General features: G+C 34.6%; 1 protein-coding gene across 4 annotated transcripts in view; it reads left to right on the top strand.

Annotated features, from left to right (window-relative positions):
* The window catches only part of REV1 (REV1 DNA directed polymerase), a 62,090-nt gene that overhangs the window by 16,213 nt on the left and 29,697 nt on the right, over positions 1-16,180 (top strand). For all 4 annotated transcript variants that reach the window (XM_029937148.1, XM_029937149.1, XM_029937151.1 and 1 more), the window contains 5 exons: positions 2,196-2,364; positions 5,810-5,962; positions 8,787-9,493; positions 12,154-12,261; positions 13,638-13,754. In XM_029937148.1, coding sequence (XP_029793008.1) covers positions 2,196-2,364; positions 5,810-5,962; positions 8,787-9,493; positions 12,154-12,261; positions 13,638-13,754 — 1,254 coding nt within the window. The remainder of the gene's footprint in view (positions 1-2,195; positions 2,365-5,809; positions 5,963-8,786; positions 9,494-12,153; positions 12,262-13,637; positions 13,755-16,180) is intronic.

The following is a 16,180-nucleotide window of genomic DNA, read 5'->3' on the forward strand; positions in this document are numbered from 1 at the left end:
GTGTATACAGAAGTAATGTGTTCTGTCAGCCTGTTTTCTGTTTAAATCATTTAGTACAGTTAGAATTGGTTTAGGAAAGTTGTAGATTAACTTGTGAATATTTTTTGCATTACCTTACTTTTTATTGGATTTGGTATTTGTCCATACTACTACATTGTATCTAGCCTTTAATTTGGTACTTATTATTTTGTGTCAGCCAAATTCTTTGATCTTAGGGAAAGAAAATAGTAAACTATAGATTTCTGACTGGCTAGCTGTTTAATCTTTACTGTTCTACATGAAGTTCTTGTGATGTTCTAGTGTTTGTGATCCTTAAGCCCTGAAAACCTTCCATTATGAATTTTGCATTAATTTTATTTAAAAGTTGTTTTCATTTCTCTTTTTAGTGCACTGTTAAATTTGGGTAACCCCTAGCCACATTTATTAATAAGCACTTGAAATGTGGCTAGTCTAAATCGACATATGTTGTAAATATAAAATACGTGCTAGACACTTAATATGAAAAAATAATGTGAAATTATATCAGTTTTATGTTGATTACATGCTGAAATGATAAAATTTTCTAGTAAGCCTCTTAAACATTGTAAAAGGTAAATTTAATTTTAGTAATGATTTTTAACCTAATAGATCTAAGATACTAAGTTATGTATGTGGCTTGCATTTGTGGTTCCCGTTCTACTTCTGTTGGACAGAGGCAGTAAGTGCAGTCAGTAGCATCATATGAATTCTACACTATAAGAATTTACCAAGACATGACGAAATTGGCATATCTACATAAATGTCCTTTGTTAGTGTTTTTCTAAAGACTAAAACTCCCCTAATTACATAGTTTATCATAATAAAAGCGTTTATTTAAATACTTTGACCTGTATTGTTTGGGCTTAAGAAAATCTTGCTTGAGTAACAAAGTAGATACAGAAGCCTCCAGTGACATTGCCCCCTCCCCCTCCCAGGTGTTTTGAGGAAGGTATGATTAGAGCTTTCGTTAGGATAATAGGTGGAAGAAACAAGCTAATGAAAATACTTAGTTTAATATGATGTTGGTCACAACATTAGTGAGTCTTGACTTTTTATGGGAAAGTGTAAGTCACACTTATTCTTGTTTAAGATATTTTTCTATAATTAATAAAAATTACTTCGAAGCAAAAGTGAAAAATGTTTCTTTCTCTGTTTTTTGTTTTGTTTTGTTTTTTTGTATTTATTTTTTGGCTTTGGTGCAAGTTCATATTAAGAAATTGAGGGGAGCCTGGGTGGCTCAGTCAGTTAAGCATCCAACTTTGGTTCAGATTATGATCTCACCGTTGGTGGCTTCGAACCGGGCGTTGGACTCTGCTGACAGCTCAGAGCCTGGAACTGCTTTGTATCTGTCTCCCTTTCTCTCTGCCCCTCCCCCACTTATGCTTGGTCTCTCCTTCAAAAAGAGACATTTAAAAAATATGTAAGAAAAAAAAGAAAAATTGAATAAGATTATTTTAACTCCTTTTATATTTTCTTAAATAAAAGTAAAAATTATTGGATCTCCTGGTGGCTCAGTTGGTTGAGCATCTGACTCTTGATTTAGGTTCATTGTTAATGAGAATGAGCCCCAACTTGGGCTCTGCTGATGTGCCGAGCCTGCTTGGAATTCTCTCTGCTCCTCCCCTGTTCTCTCTCTCAAAAAATAAATTTAAAAACTTAAATAAAAATTATTAATCTTCATAGGGGTTAAAGTCTTTTAATAGCCCTAAAGTAAGTCTGCTCATAGTAAGTATGAACAATAGACCCACTATTGTACTGTTCTGAAGGAGGTAGGTGTAAGATTAAATCTATAAATGATTTTATACTCGTTAATTTTTTTTTAAACCTAAGATAATATCAGAGTCATGTAGCAAAATGTGATCAAAAGTTTTAAAATACCTGTTCTATTATTAGTATTAGATTCATTACTTGAAGTCCCTATCTGCTCTGGGCATCTCTCAACAATAGGTACTTTTTTATTGGTGGACTGTCTCCAGAAGCCAGGGAAGATGATTTGCTAAGGCAAAATAGCCTTACCACTTTGTGACTTCCCTCCCGATTTTGTTTACTGACAACACAGCCCAGGAGGAAGTGAATCAGTGATGTTCCTCAAATTGGGCTTTTTAAGGCATTATTCAGCTAGGGCTGTACTTCTATAAAAAAAAAACTCTTAACGTGTTTTAATACTAACTTTACAGATCCTTCTGCTGAGGAATTGCGAAAACTAATGATGTTGCATGGAGGCCAGTACCATGTGTATTATTCCAGATCCAAAACAACACATATAATTGCCACAAATCTTCCAAATGCCAAAATTAAAGAATTAAAAGGGGAAAAAGTAATTCGGCCAGAATGGATTGTGGAAAGGTAAGTTTAATTTTAATTAAATCAATACATTTAAAAAATTAGAATACTTTATATTATAAACACACTTACATTGCCTCTTAAGAGTGAAAAGTAATGTCTTAACACTAGTGTACTATTTAACCTCACATTGACGGTTTAGGTAGCCTAGTATGTTAGTGCTCTTACAACCTCAGCTACCAGGAATTAGGGGAGATGACTCAGGTAAGCAGCAGGAAGCAGTGATGGGAAGGGGTTGGCTAAGCGTGGTATTCATTCAGCAAATGCTTGTGCATCTCTGATGAGCTACATGGTACTCTGTGTATTGGGAATTATCAGTGAAGCAAATAAAGATCCTGTCCCTCCCCCTTGGAAGCTTAGGTGTTCTATCGAAGAAAACATCATAAACAGTATTCTTGGTATATGAGTAAATTATATCCTGTGTTAAAAGTTACTACATGCTAAGAGGAAAAAAGAAGAACGGGGTATTGTGGACCTAGAGTACTCGAGCAGTTTTTGTGAAAGAAGGCCAATATTGACATGCTATGGTTATGTGAGATCTAGAAATAATTTGTGCGTTTACCAAGCACAGTGCCTGGCACATTGTTAGAGGCATAATACAGAAGTTCCTTTGTTGTTTTATTTTTATTCTATAAACATTAGCAATTATTAGAAAATAAATTCTTAAATGTCAAAAGTGCATATTTATTTATTTGCTTATTCACTCATTTAAAAATTGTATTTATTTTGAGACAGTGCATGTGCTTGAGCAGGGAAGGGGCAGAAAGAGGGGAGAGAGAATCCCAAGCAGGCACTCTGTTGTCAGCATGAAGCCTGAGGCAGGGGTTGATCCTACTAACCGTGAGATCATGACCTGAGCTGAACCAAGAGTCAGACACTTAACCGACTGAGCCACCCAGGTGCCTCAAAAGTGCATTTGGCTTTCAGAAAACCAAATGTATCTTAAAGATTAATGTGGTTTTTGTTTGTTTGTTTGTTTGTTTGTTTTAGCTTTGGGGGATTCGGTTGATGGCCTATCCCTGGAACATACGATCAGTTTCTTTTGCTGTTTTCTTGTGTCCTGTCCCTTCATTACATTGGATCAATGAATGTGACTTTTAACTGTGTCTTTCCTTAAAAAAGGAACTGTGCGGTTTTCAGTATAAGAAGTTCGTATCATTCCAGATTTGTGCTGTGCGTTGTCATGTATAGACAATCCTGTCATTGTGCTAGGGCTGGAACTTTGATCTCAGGATATTAGTTTGACTTTGGAAGGAATGGCTGAGATCCTTAGATGGTAGAAAAGTGGGTTGAAAAGGGCACTTGCTTAGTGGAACTTGATTTGCTTGAAAATCGTAGTTTTCATTATAGCTTTTGTTTTTCTTAAATACCTCCTCTTTCTTCTTGCTCTGAATATAATTAGAGGGAGAATACAATCAAAAAAGCAACTTAAGCCAGTTATAAGTTTTAAAGTTCACCTGAATGGATTTTACTTTAATTTGAAGTCAGGCTTAATCATCTGTTTTTAAATTACCGAAATTACTTTGGACCTTCTTATTATATGGCCTGTTTGCTTCATTTTATATATGAGAAGGCAGAGCTAATAAGACTAACTGATTTACCCAAGAACAGCAGGATTCATAATTCAGAGTTTTCTGACTCCTAATTGGGTCTGCTCTTTGCCATTTAATTAAGCTTGATATAGATGAGCTGGCCCCTGTGGAAATGGATCAGTCTGGGCATGTATCTTAATATATAAAATAAATGCCCAGTGTCTACGTATCCTAGCATGGATTCCTTTTGGGCAATCACAGTATTCTTTCTTTCATACTGTAATTCCAGTCTTGTTCATCTCTTCTCAGTAGTGTTTTTATGAGATTTTATTGTACTTAAAATTTTAAACATCATTTTAGTTATTTAATAGATGGTACGTAATAGTCTTTTCTATAATTACTTTTCTTTTTTTGTTTGAGCAGTTTAAACAGCAACTACCACTTCTAAGTGTTTGAGGTGATTGTTTTGCTATGATTAGAATTCCCTGGTGTCTGTGTATGTGTCGTTAAACCTGAGTTAATGTGGGCATGAATATAAGGCTATGACTTCTAAGAGGCAAGTAAATCCTTTAATGGAGAAGTTTTAGGTATGAGATTATTTTACTGAAACCTTTGCCTTGCAAATCTTATACTTTCATATAGTATATAAGTTAGAGATTTTCAAATTTTTGTCATAATCTTTTTCTTTAGATAATGTGGACATTGGAAGGGTAAGATAGTTAATGAGAAGCTGCTGTGATTCACCCACTGCCGCCTCAAGCCTGACAAGTGTTGTGGAGCATAGTTTAAAAAACACTATCCTGAGTTACTAAGGCTGATTTTGGGGGGTTTTTTTTGTTCTTCATTTTGCGGGACCCTGCCTCCTCTGGCTAGGTTCCCATGTGGGTCTGCTGGCAGTGAGCGATGGTGATTGGTGCAGTTTATGCCGGCTCACCGGGGTCTCCTGCTGGAGACATTAGCACATTTGTCACATATTTTCGGTACTCTGAAGAGCCTTCACATGGCTAAGATGTTGTTTCTCATTCCATTAACTGTATAGATTAGAGTGCTTATTCAGCTCACGTTCATAAAAATTGACTATAATTTCATCTCATGATTTCTTTCATTTTTCTTGTGTTTTTGTAGCTTGTCTCAATTTATCTTTATTCAAAATATATATGACTAGTTTTTGGTGTAGATTTGGCTTTAAAAAAATTTGGTGTAATTTACATTTTTTTCTCACAGTATTACAGAGTTCTTGTAAAATTATTTTTAGTTGGCTAACTAACCAACAGACACATTTCAGATGATTCCCCAATGACTTACAGGTAGTATTTTATCAGAAAATACATTCTCAGTCTCCAGGACCTCAGAAACAAATAGCTTACTCTCAGTATCTATATTAAAAAACAATCTGTACCCCGTAGGAGAAAGGGCAAGAAACTGTATACATATTTAACTATCCTTTATTCCCTTCCTGAGCTCATGGTGTAGAAATTGGGACTTCTTACCCATTTTCGTTATTCTGGAAAAACTAGATGAGATTTGAGAAAATCTTGATGATTCTCTATGAATTGTTTGAGGGGGAATTGTAAATATTAAAGTTATGAGGATTAAAATATTGACTAGTTGAACTTGTACTTGCAGTTTTGTCATCTTACTCTCTATTTCTTTTTCCCCTCATTTAATGTTGTTGTCCACTAACTTTTAAAAGTTCAGATGTGTGTCTTCTCGTGGGTGGAATGTGTTATTCTTAAGTGTTTAAAGTAAAGTTATGTTGCATTAGGGCCACTAAAACAGAGGGAAAAGAAATAATAAACTAGGAAAAAAGTTGGCTCATTGTTGGTGAAAAAACTATTGTTAAGAACATTGATTTTTCATGAAGCTCACTTTCCTCAAGTATTAAACTCTTAAATTGGTTTTACTTTTCGTTTCAGCATCAAAGCTGGACGACTCCTGTCCTACATTCCCTATCAGCTGTACAGCAAGCAGTCCAACATGCAGAAGGGTCTCAACTTTAATCCTGTGTGCAAACCTGAGGATCCTGTCCCGGGTCCAAGCAGTGTAGCCAAACAGCTGAACAACAGGGTGTAAGTTTCTCTAGACTGGGGGAAAGCTGCAAAGCTGGGTTATAGCTGTGGGTATGGGTACAGCCTCTGCTTTGCTGAAGATAGAAACAAATACAAAACCTGGCCATTTATTATATTAAACATGTTAAAATATGTTTGCGGGTGTCTTACTTAAAGATTATTTTGGAGGCACCTAAATGGCTCAGTCAGTTAAGTAAGCATGCAACTTCGGCTCAGGTCATGGTCTCATGGGTTTGTGAGTTCAAGCCTCACATTGGGCTCTGCGCTGACAGTGCCAAGCCTGCTTGAGATTTTCTCTCTCCCTTTCTCTCTGTTCCTCCCCAACTTTTACACACACACACCCCCAAATAAATATAAAATTTTTTAAATTTATTTTTATCATGAAAGTTTCATAAATAAAATGTAAATAAGGAAGTTTTTCCAGTCAGTGTAGATTCCCATGTTATACTAATGGATCTTAAATTATTGGAAGTAAACTTTTCCATAGATTTTTCCAAAAGTAATTATTTCCATCTAAGTACTATTTGCCATAGAATGTTGCTTTCTCAAAAACCCAGTATACTTTTGTTGTGTGCTGTGTACATAATGTGTTAACATTTCTAGATTATTTTTGAAAAATTCCAAATTCATGGCAGTTTTACATATGTAAATATTTTTGTATCAGTAAAAATTTATTTGGTGATCCTCAGTGTTAACAGTTAGAGGTAACTCTAGACTTTATTCCCTGTAGCAGATTTTAAAAAATATGTTGATTAAGCTTAAATACAGTTTTCTTGGGTAAATTGGTTTCATGATTAATTGGTATGCTGCCTTAACTTATATATCAGGTGTTTCATTATTGTTAATGTTCTTATTTATTAGATTGCTTGTTTTGGGAGTTGGATATATATTTTTTTAAAAGACCAGGAGTCCAATTAAGCTGAGAGGATCCAATATCACTACCTTCAGTAGTTTTTGTTGTTGTTATTTGTATTTTATCTTATATTCACTTATAAGCATATTCATGTTTTTCATATTACCTAACACTTTCAATTTTTTTAGCACCATCAGTGTACACAACAAATAATATCAAAATCTTTACTAAGGTGCAAGTTTATATTTTTCCCTTACCCACACTAATAAAAATAGGAAATAGGTGGTATTTATTATTCTTTGTGTCAACTTTAGGAGGAATTTACCTATTAGATTGTACTTTTTAATATGTATACATTTTGGCTAATTAATATATGCCTGCCAGTGATATAATTCCACTACAGCTACTTTATGAATATCCGTTTGTCTAGGCTGAAAAACTGTAGTACAGAGGGAATGTGTATTAGGAATGTGTTTCTTGCCAGTGTATGTAATTCTGTTGCATGTACTGCTAGAAGACATGAGGAGAATCTTACTGTTTGTCAAACAGAAAACTAGATAGATGTCAGGCTCTTTGGATTTACCTCACTTTTGTTGCTTTCCATAATACTTTTTCTTTAGTATATTCCATACATTTTATAAATTTCCTTTAAGTTCTTTTATGTGACTTCTTGTTCCCTTGCTTTCTCTTTATCTCAAGAGCCAGACAGGTAGCACGTTAGGATTTCTTTTCCTTCCTCTTTTAATTGTTGCCTGTTGATCTTTTTTTCCCTTTCACTGGCATGATCATCTGTGAGGATTGGACATAATTTGCCTGTCATATTCCATGAGATTGGTTCAGCCAGAGCCAACCCAGAGAGGGGTGGTAATGTTTTGCATCATATGTGACTTTTCTGTTTATTCATACTGTTTTTTACGAATCTCACGTGTTCGTATTAGGATGAGGGGCTTTGGATAAAACCTGGTAGTCCTATGGCAACCTCGCCAATGCCTGGGTATCATGTATCAGGAGCCTGAATTGTAACTGGGTTAATGGGTGTGGGTATTTCCGAGTAGAATGAATTGCTGTTCTGTAATTCAGGTATGTTTTTGTTACTTAGATCATTTTTTTTTAATGCAAATGAAATTCGTCTTTATTATCGATCATTATCAAGCAAACATCTAGAGGATTCAGCATGTGAATTTAGCAAAACATTTGTCATAGGTCCTGCATTTATAAACTTGTCATCTGAAAATTTGGTCCAGATTGCCTTGGACCTCCCTGGCATCTGATTGTGCTCTTTTTTTAGAAATGAAATGCCATTTCATTTGTTAATAAGCAGGTATCCTCATTTTACTAGGTATACATTTTACTGAATTACCCATACACATTAACCTGGTTATTTTTACCAACTCATGACCGTGGGCCCTATTAATGAATTAGTAGATGCAGTCTCTCAGTCTTCTGAGTGAAACTAACTCGCCCTAGGATTGTAGCAGTATCGTAAAACTAAAACTAGGAATAGTAATTCAAATAAAGTTTCTTACGCATTTTTGTGGGAGTTATTTATGTTAACCCCCATAATTTATTGACTCCCTAGTAAATGCCAGACACTGTGCTACAAACTGGGTATTTAGGGATTACAGGTTCCATTTAAATTTTAGTGGGAAGAATAATTGAAAATAGTTTTTATTTTTCTTCAACCTGAAATTCCTTTGTATTTCTACTTTGGGAGTGTTTGAAGTTTGAAAAAAAAAGAACAAAACTTAAAAGACTTTATGTTCTAAGATTTTTCTTGTTACCTCGCTACTTTGGTTTAGCTGAGAGTTATCTTTTCGTTGGAAGAAAAAGAATATACAACTTACGGCTTAACTTTTCAGTTTTACGGGGAGAAATATTGAAGGTGTGCATCACTAAGACCACATTTACATTAAAAATGGTTTTAGCCTGAAAGTTGCACATCAATTTAAGTCTTTTTTTGTCTGTTTCTAGAAATCATATAATTAAGAAGATTGAGACAGAAAATGAAGTCAAAGTCAATGGAATGAACAGTTGGAATGAAGAAGATGCAAATAATGACTTTAGTTTTACGGAGCTGGAGCACATCCTTCCAGGAAGGAAACAAAACGGAATTCCGCATCACAGAGACAGCTTGGCCATTTTTAATGGACATACTCCTAGCTGTAATGGTGCCTTACAGACGCAGGATTGCTTGGTGCCCATGGGCAACAGTGTTGCCAGCAGGCTTTCTCCAGACTTTGCCCAGGAGGAGGAGCAGGCTGAGAAGAGCAGCACTGACTTCAGAGACTGTATTTTGCAGCAGTTGCAACAGAGCACTAGAAACACAGATGCTGTGCGGAATCCACACAGAACTCCTTCCTTCTCCTTATCATCTTTGCACAGTAACACTAAAATAAATGGTGCTCACCACTCTGCTGTTCAGGGGCCTTCAAGCACAATAAGCACTTCAGTACCTGCTCTTAGCAAGGCAGCACCTTCAGTGCCATCCAAACCCTCAGATTGCAATTTTATTTCAGACTTCTACTCTCGCTCAAGACTGCATCACATATCAATGTGGAAGTGTGAATTGACTGAGTTTGTCAATACCCTACAAAGACAAAGTAGTGGTATCTTTCCAGGAAGGGAAAAGTTAAAAAAACTGAAAACAGGCAGGTCTGCACTTGTTGTAACTGACACAGGTAGATACTTACTAACATTGTTTTCTTAAAAAAAAACAATCCTACACTTGACCATTTTGTTCTTAAACTATCACTGGTGTTCTGATCAGTATTAAGCTCTCATAAACGTCTTTAGAAATATCAGGGCATGTAAATTAACAGTAAGTATAGCAGATTCTAGAAAGCGTTCTTTATTAGACTATTTTTTACAAATTTAGGTTTAAATGTTGTGTAGCTGAATATTTTCAGGTAATTTAAACAGTAACAAGATTGGGATTCTGAGCATTCATTCCTCATGTAGACCTTCCTTGTCAGTTGTTAAAATTTTGAACTGTGTAAAATATAACATGTATTTCTAATCAAAGCTTAAATTCCTGTAAGAATAAATTGGTTTGGTAAGAGTAACTGTTAATTCTAGAAGCTGGCATCTTAATGATTTTTAAATTATTAAATAACTGACTTAATAGCTATTGTAATTATGGTGGTAAACTTGTAGTGAAATTAAGTATTTTCACGTAAAAATAGATGGGTTAATTGTATTTTGTTTTTTAATACTTTTCTTGTCTTCAAAAGCAGACAAAAACAACAATCACAGGCTGTATTTCCATGCAGTCATTATCAATTACTATCTGGTTTGAGGTTTTAGATGCTTTTTATAGAATATATGGTTTTACTTTGTTTTATTTTTTTAGAGAGATATCTCAGAGATTATCTCATTATCTTTTAACTTACATCTATGGAAACTGAGGTACAGAGAGAAACTCATGGTTCTGCCCTAGAAAGTGATAGAGTTTCTCCATGTGGGTTTTTTCTGTTATGTTTTATTATGTTTGATGTTGTCCTAAATACTTTGTGTTACTTATGAGATATTTCAGAATACTGTTACAGGTATTAGATATTATCCATATTTCATCCCTTGGCCTTATATGGTGAAGGTCATTTAATTTTGAAAGTTTCTAAGAACTATTATGGATTAGTTTCATGAATGGAATAAAATGATAAATTTTTATGTTGTGTGAAAGCTTTCAGTAGGTATTTGGTATATGCATTCTGTACTACTTGAATGTTTAAAGCAGTTATTTTTGATTGTATACAGCAGAATTATAATTGTTGAGATTTATTATATAAATCATTTCTCGAGCTAATACAGAGGGTAGCAAGGAAGTGCGTTGCTTTGGAGTTCAGTAACGTATCCTTAATCCAAATTCTGGCTCTCCAGGGCCATGGGCCCGTTCCTCTCTCTGGGTCTCAGTTTCCCTTTCACGGTAGACTGATAGGTGGTCCATGATGCTCACCTGTGGGCTTCTGAACTTAAGAAAAGATAACACGAACATAGGCTTGTTGCCTTGCACATAGTGAGAACTAGGTAAATAACTTCCATAGTCACAGTTTGGTAAATGGAGTAGTCTGAACCATTGGGGAATAAAAATGTAAGTTTTGGAAGCCAATTCTAAAGAATTAACACTTTCAGTACTAGTATTCTTAAACCTATCAACAAAAAACTCCTTTATAAGGTTAGAACTTTATTTAGTTTTTGAAGGAGAGAGTGTGAGTAGGAGAGTGTCAGAGAGTGAGACTCACAGAATCCAAAGTAGGCTCTGAGCTGTCAGCACAGAGCCTGACACAGCCTGATATGGGGCGTGAACTCATAGACCGTGAGGTTACGATCTGAGGCTAAGTCAGACACCTGACTGAGCCATTCAGGTGCCCCAAGATTAGAATTTCTTACAAGCTTGGAGTTCTTATTTCCAAGGCTTGTGTATCTTGGAGGACTAGGGAAAAGGGCTAAGGATGGAACAGATGAAGAGGAAAGCTCTAGTTATGGCTGGATTGGTTAACCCTGAAAAACCAAAATATGTAGCTCAGGGTGATTAGAAGGCAGAGTCCTTAGGAGAGGACACTATTATTTCTTCAAAATGGAGTATATGCTTCAGAGCTGATTTTTAATATGTTTAATGGCTTAAGGATGAAAGTTGTATATATATTTATATACAGATTTAGATGGAGATACTTGTTTCTAAATATCTAGAGGGCTCAAATCAGATTGTCTAGTGTTGAACTTCAGTTCAGCTGCTTCTTACTGGCTGCGTAACACAGTTATTAACATAGTATTAATCTATAAAATGGATCTCATAAGATTACGAATTTCATCATGTTGAGAATTTAAATACATGAAAACCTCTTAAAACAGTGCATGACACCTACCAAGCACTCTATAACAATAGCAATTTTTACTGTTTTTTTGTCAAGGAAATGTTTATAGACTGCATATAGAATACTGATCATCTAAAGTTACTTAGCTCCATGTAACTAAATCTATGAAAACACCTTGATACATTTTAATAAAATATTCACACAGATATAACTTTAAGCATTTAGGCATACTTTGGATGAAAGTCTTAATTATTGGAGTATAGATTAGGAAAACACGGTATCTTTATAATTGATTTCCAATTATATTTGGAAACTAAATTTATATCTCTGGATCATGTTTAGAGCCAAAGAAACTGACATTTGACCTTTTTCAAAGTGATAGGAATAACCTGCAATAGATACTCTATTATTTTGAGACTTCATTCAACTTACAGGCACTTAAAAATACAGTTTTTAAAAATAACTGGACCTGATTTTTTTATATTAAAAATTAGCTTCGGATTTGAACATTCTCTTTTTCCTTCTAGGAAATATGTCAATATTGAGTTCACCCAGACATCAGAGCTGTATAATGCATGTTGATATGGATTGCTTCTTTGTATCAGTGGGTATCCGAAATAGACCGGATCTCAAAGGTCTGTATTCTTGTTCATATTTTAAGAAAATTGATAATATTGTTATAAATATATATTTTAAAGGATCATAAAATCTTTAAGAAATAATTTATTTTAATTTTCCTTGGCAAAATAAATCCCTGCTTCCAAATTTTCTGACTCCATTATCAAGAAAGATAAAGGGAAATTAGAAACATTTTATTCTCCCTATGGAGGTCAAGTCTTTAGAGAAGAATACTCCTCTTTAGCTGAAGGATCTCATGTAAGAATAATACAGACTGGTACCTGCATTGGGTTTTCCTATATTATTACATATTTACTATTACTTGGTTATTAAATAGAAGTTTTATGGTAGGATATGTCTACTGTGCTTGCTGTCTTTTGAATAAGTAACTGGATTAACTGTCCTGACGATGCTAGTGCACATTTCTAACTTTTGGTTAGAGAATAATTCCGCATTATTGAATATTGCTGAGATGTGCTGTCATCTTTGTTTTAATGGAATTTCAGATATTTGTGGGCTAGTCAATACTCTTAAAAACATTTATTCTGGATTTTTCAATAGTTCTCTCTGTGCTTGAAAGATGTAACTATTAGCATTTTCTTCTGAGAGTCTCTTCTTTTTAAGGAAAGCACAGAAGCTGCTGGGTTAATACCAGGGCTTTATGTGTGTCCTAAGTAGCTACTGCTTCAGCTTTGAAGGGAATTTAGAATGTTTAAAGAATTAAGTTTAGCCTGATGAGTCACTCTGATGGTAGTATTTTTTATCCTCACAACAAATGCAATCAGTAGCATATATGTGAATGGTGCATGCTATCACTTTAAGAAGTTACAGTTCTTTTGTTAATGCACACACAAGGAAATGATACCTGAAAGACTGTAACTAAACCAACAACTGAGGGACTATATTCTCAAGTTTATTATGTAGTAGGTCAGATTGTGGTCCCTCTGCATATATATTTGTTTCTCTTGCTGTAAAATGGAAAGATTGGATGTTACCTAACTTATATGAGAAATATAAAAATTCCAGATGTAGGTAGTTTTTCTTATCCGCTCCCACCTCTCCAGTTTGAATCTAGGATTTGAGTTGACTCTTCTCTACTGTAAGAAACCAAACAAAAATCATGGGAAGGGAAGTAAAAGCGTTGCTTTTAAGTTGAATAAATGTATCAAATTGTCACAAATAGCTTACATTTTGGGGGGTGTTGAGAAACTTAGATGATTTTTGCATGGTGATTGGTAATGTTTAAAGCTATTAGCTCCTTTATAGATTAATGTCTAAATAAAGCTGAGGAAGAATATGTCATTTTTTAAAAATCTTTTGAAAATTTTTCTTTTACATGTCATGTTAACATTCTTGTACTTAGATTTAAAAATACTTTTTTTTTCACTCACAGGAAAACCAGTGGCTGTTACAAGTAACAGAGGCACAGGAAGGGCACCTTTACGTCCTGGTGCTAACCCCCAGTTGGAGTGGCAGTATTACCAGAATAAAATCCTGAAAGGCAAAGCAGGTACAAATGAGCTCTCTTTGAAGTCATAATGCTCCTGTTGAAGACGTCTGGATTTTGCTGCTGGTATTGTCGTTACAGAAATGAAAGAGTTGAAATAATTAGGTTTTACATTGAAGAGTTTTAAAGGTGTCAGTGACATCTTAAAGCAAAATCTGCATGCAATACAAATGACTGGTTTATAGTCCTGCTTTGTTGAATTGGATCATGATGTTTTCCTGGGATAGAGAAGAGTGTTTTGTAAGGTGTGATTAGTTTGCTTTGTGTACATTTAGATTGGGATAAAGATAAAATTGTGGACATCATTTTGTGGTGGCCTCTAGACCCAAGAGTTGATTACTAGTTCTTTGGTCACTGATCAACAGTAAAGACACTAAAGTTCATGTTGCTAAAGATTTGTTTGAAGCTGTGGAGTAAGAAATAGTAGGACTTTACTGGAATAAGAAGATAAATACCAGAAATCATTCCCCATATCTTTGTTGAACCTGTTTGAACATCTTGCCTTGCTGGCTTTTGAATTTTTTGCTATTAGTAAATAAAAATCCTAACTTACACTAATCACAATTATTATTAACGTTTTTATGTCTGTTTTCCCCCTGAGTAAATTCCCTGAGAAATATTTGTTTAGAAATTAAATTCTTTATCATTGATCAGTTTCCTCATGGATGTCTCAAACACCAAAATTTTTTTTAAAAATTAGCTTTCCAGAAAAATATTAATCAGAAAGTAAGTAGTCAGAAATTAGATACGCAGTGGAATGGAAGGCACACAGTTAAATTTCATCCTGATTATTTCAGGTCCCTAGCTTTCAGTTATAAGAATTTGGGATTATTTTATAACTGATCTCGTAGAAATTAAAGCAGAAGGAAAGCCACTGGACATATCTGAGGAGTTTTTTTGGAATTACAATCTTTTTGTTGGTTGTGGTTATCTGTTTACATGGTACGAGTACGAAAGGCAATAATTATAGATAGATCTTTATGCTTCATTTGCACCTGTATTTCCCAGGTTTCCTTTCTCTTGGTTTTTAAATCTTTTAAGAGATTTTTGACATTCCAGTATTTTCTGTGTCATGAATAGATCTTGGAGTAGTCATATTGAGCTTGTTAAGATTTAATTGTATGTATTGTGGTATGTGGCAATATGGGTAGTTTCTTAAGTATTGGTAGTATGGTTTTGTGCTAGGTTTTTTTGATTTTGTTTGTTTGTTTTTTTTGTATATTCTATGTGAAATCTTAAGTTCTAGAAAACGATTAAGTAGCTTAAGGAAATGCATAAGACTGGTCACATTGGGCAGTCAGTAAAAAACTTACTGAATGAGCATTCAAAGAAGGAAAAATACTATGGATGTACCGTTCAGTAATGTCTCTCAGTTACCCAGTACTCAGTTTCCCCCTTGTGTTTGCTACACATGTCTGTATTTCAGCAGTCTCCATCTGGAAGTTTAGCCTTGGCAAGCACACATCCCTTAGGAGTAGCAGAGAACTAGTCCTCTTATATCTTTCATTCCTTCACAAGTGATCTGACCATGCACAGTTTATTAACAGAAGACAGTGTTTCTTACTTAAGTTATCTTCTTCAGTTTAGCCATTGGATTTTCATAACACTGTAATGACCTTCTATAATTCACATCCCCTCCACCTCTACATGTAGGTAGGAAATTAAAAGGTAGGAGAAATTAGGAGAAATATTGAAATTTCACTTGCCCTTGAAAGCTGTCAAAAATAGATTTTTCTGTCACTGAAACAGGTGAATACGATACTTTGCATTTTATATTCTTTCTTTAACTTGATGTCATTCACTTTATGTCCTAAGCCTTTGACCCATTAGGAGCTTACCAAAATATTTGTAACATAAAATGAACAGATTGTTCTTAAAGTTTGGTTGCAAGTAACCTTGTACTTAGAACTTATTTTTTTAGTGTCTTTGTTCTTCTTTCCTTGTGACTCCCGATCTTTCTTTTTCTGGGTCCTTATTAGACATGACATCAAATTTTAAAATATCGAGGATCAATTTAGGAATTAGAATCTTTGACTTCTGCACACCAGCTTTTAACAAAAATTCAGTTCTGATGTTTCAGCTTGTATGTCTATGCAAAGTATTAGAACAAATAGCATCTTTAGCCCTTTTAGATAGAAACTTTAGTTTCTTATTCGTCATATTAAAAAAACTCTTTGTCTAAAGACACCGGCATAACCAAGGGCTCTCCATCCATGACTTCCTTTGGAAGCTGCTTCCTGAGCAGTACTTAGCAGTGACGCTTCTCATTGATGACTTCATTATTTGGAATCCATTTACGCTCAAGATTTTGTGGTTGGGGCCTTTTACCCCTTCCTGGATTCCTGGATGCAGATGTTTTCTTATCTTTTCAACAACTTCAATGTTCATTCTAAAGAACAACAGTTTTTAAAATCGTTTTAGTCATAGAT

The sequence above is a fragment of the Suricata suricatta genome, chromosome 4, assembly GCF_006229205.1.
Source record: "Suricata suricatta isolate VVHF042 chromosome 4, meerkat_22Aug2017_6uvM2_HiC, whole genome shotgun sequence".
Lineage (NCBI taxonomy): Eukaryota > Metazoa > Chordata > Mammalia > Carnivora > Herpestidae > Suricata > Suricata suricatta.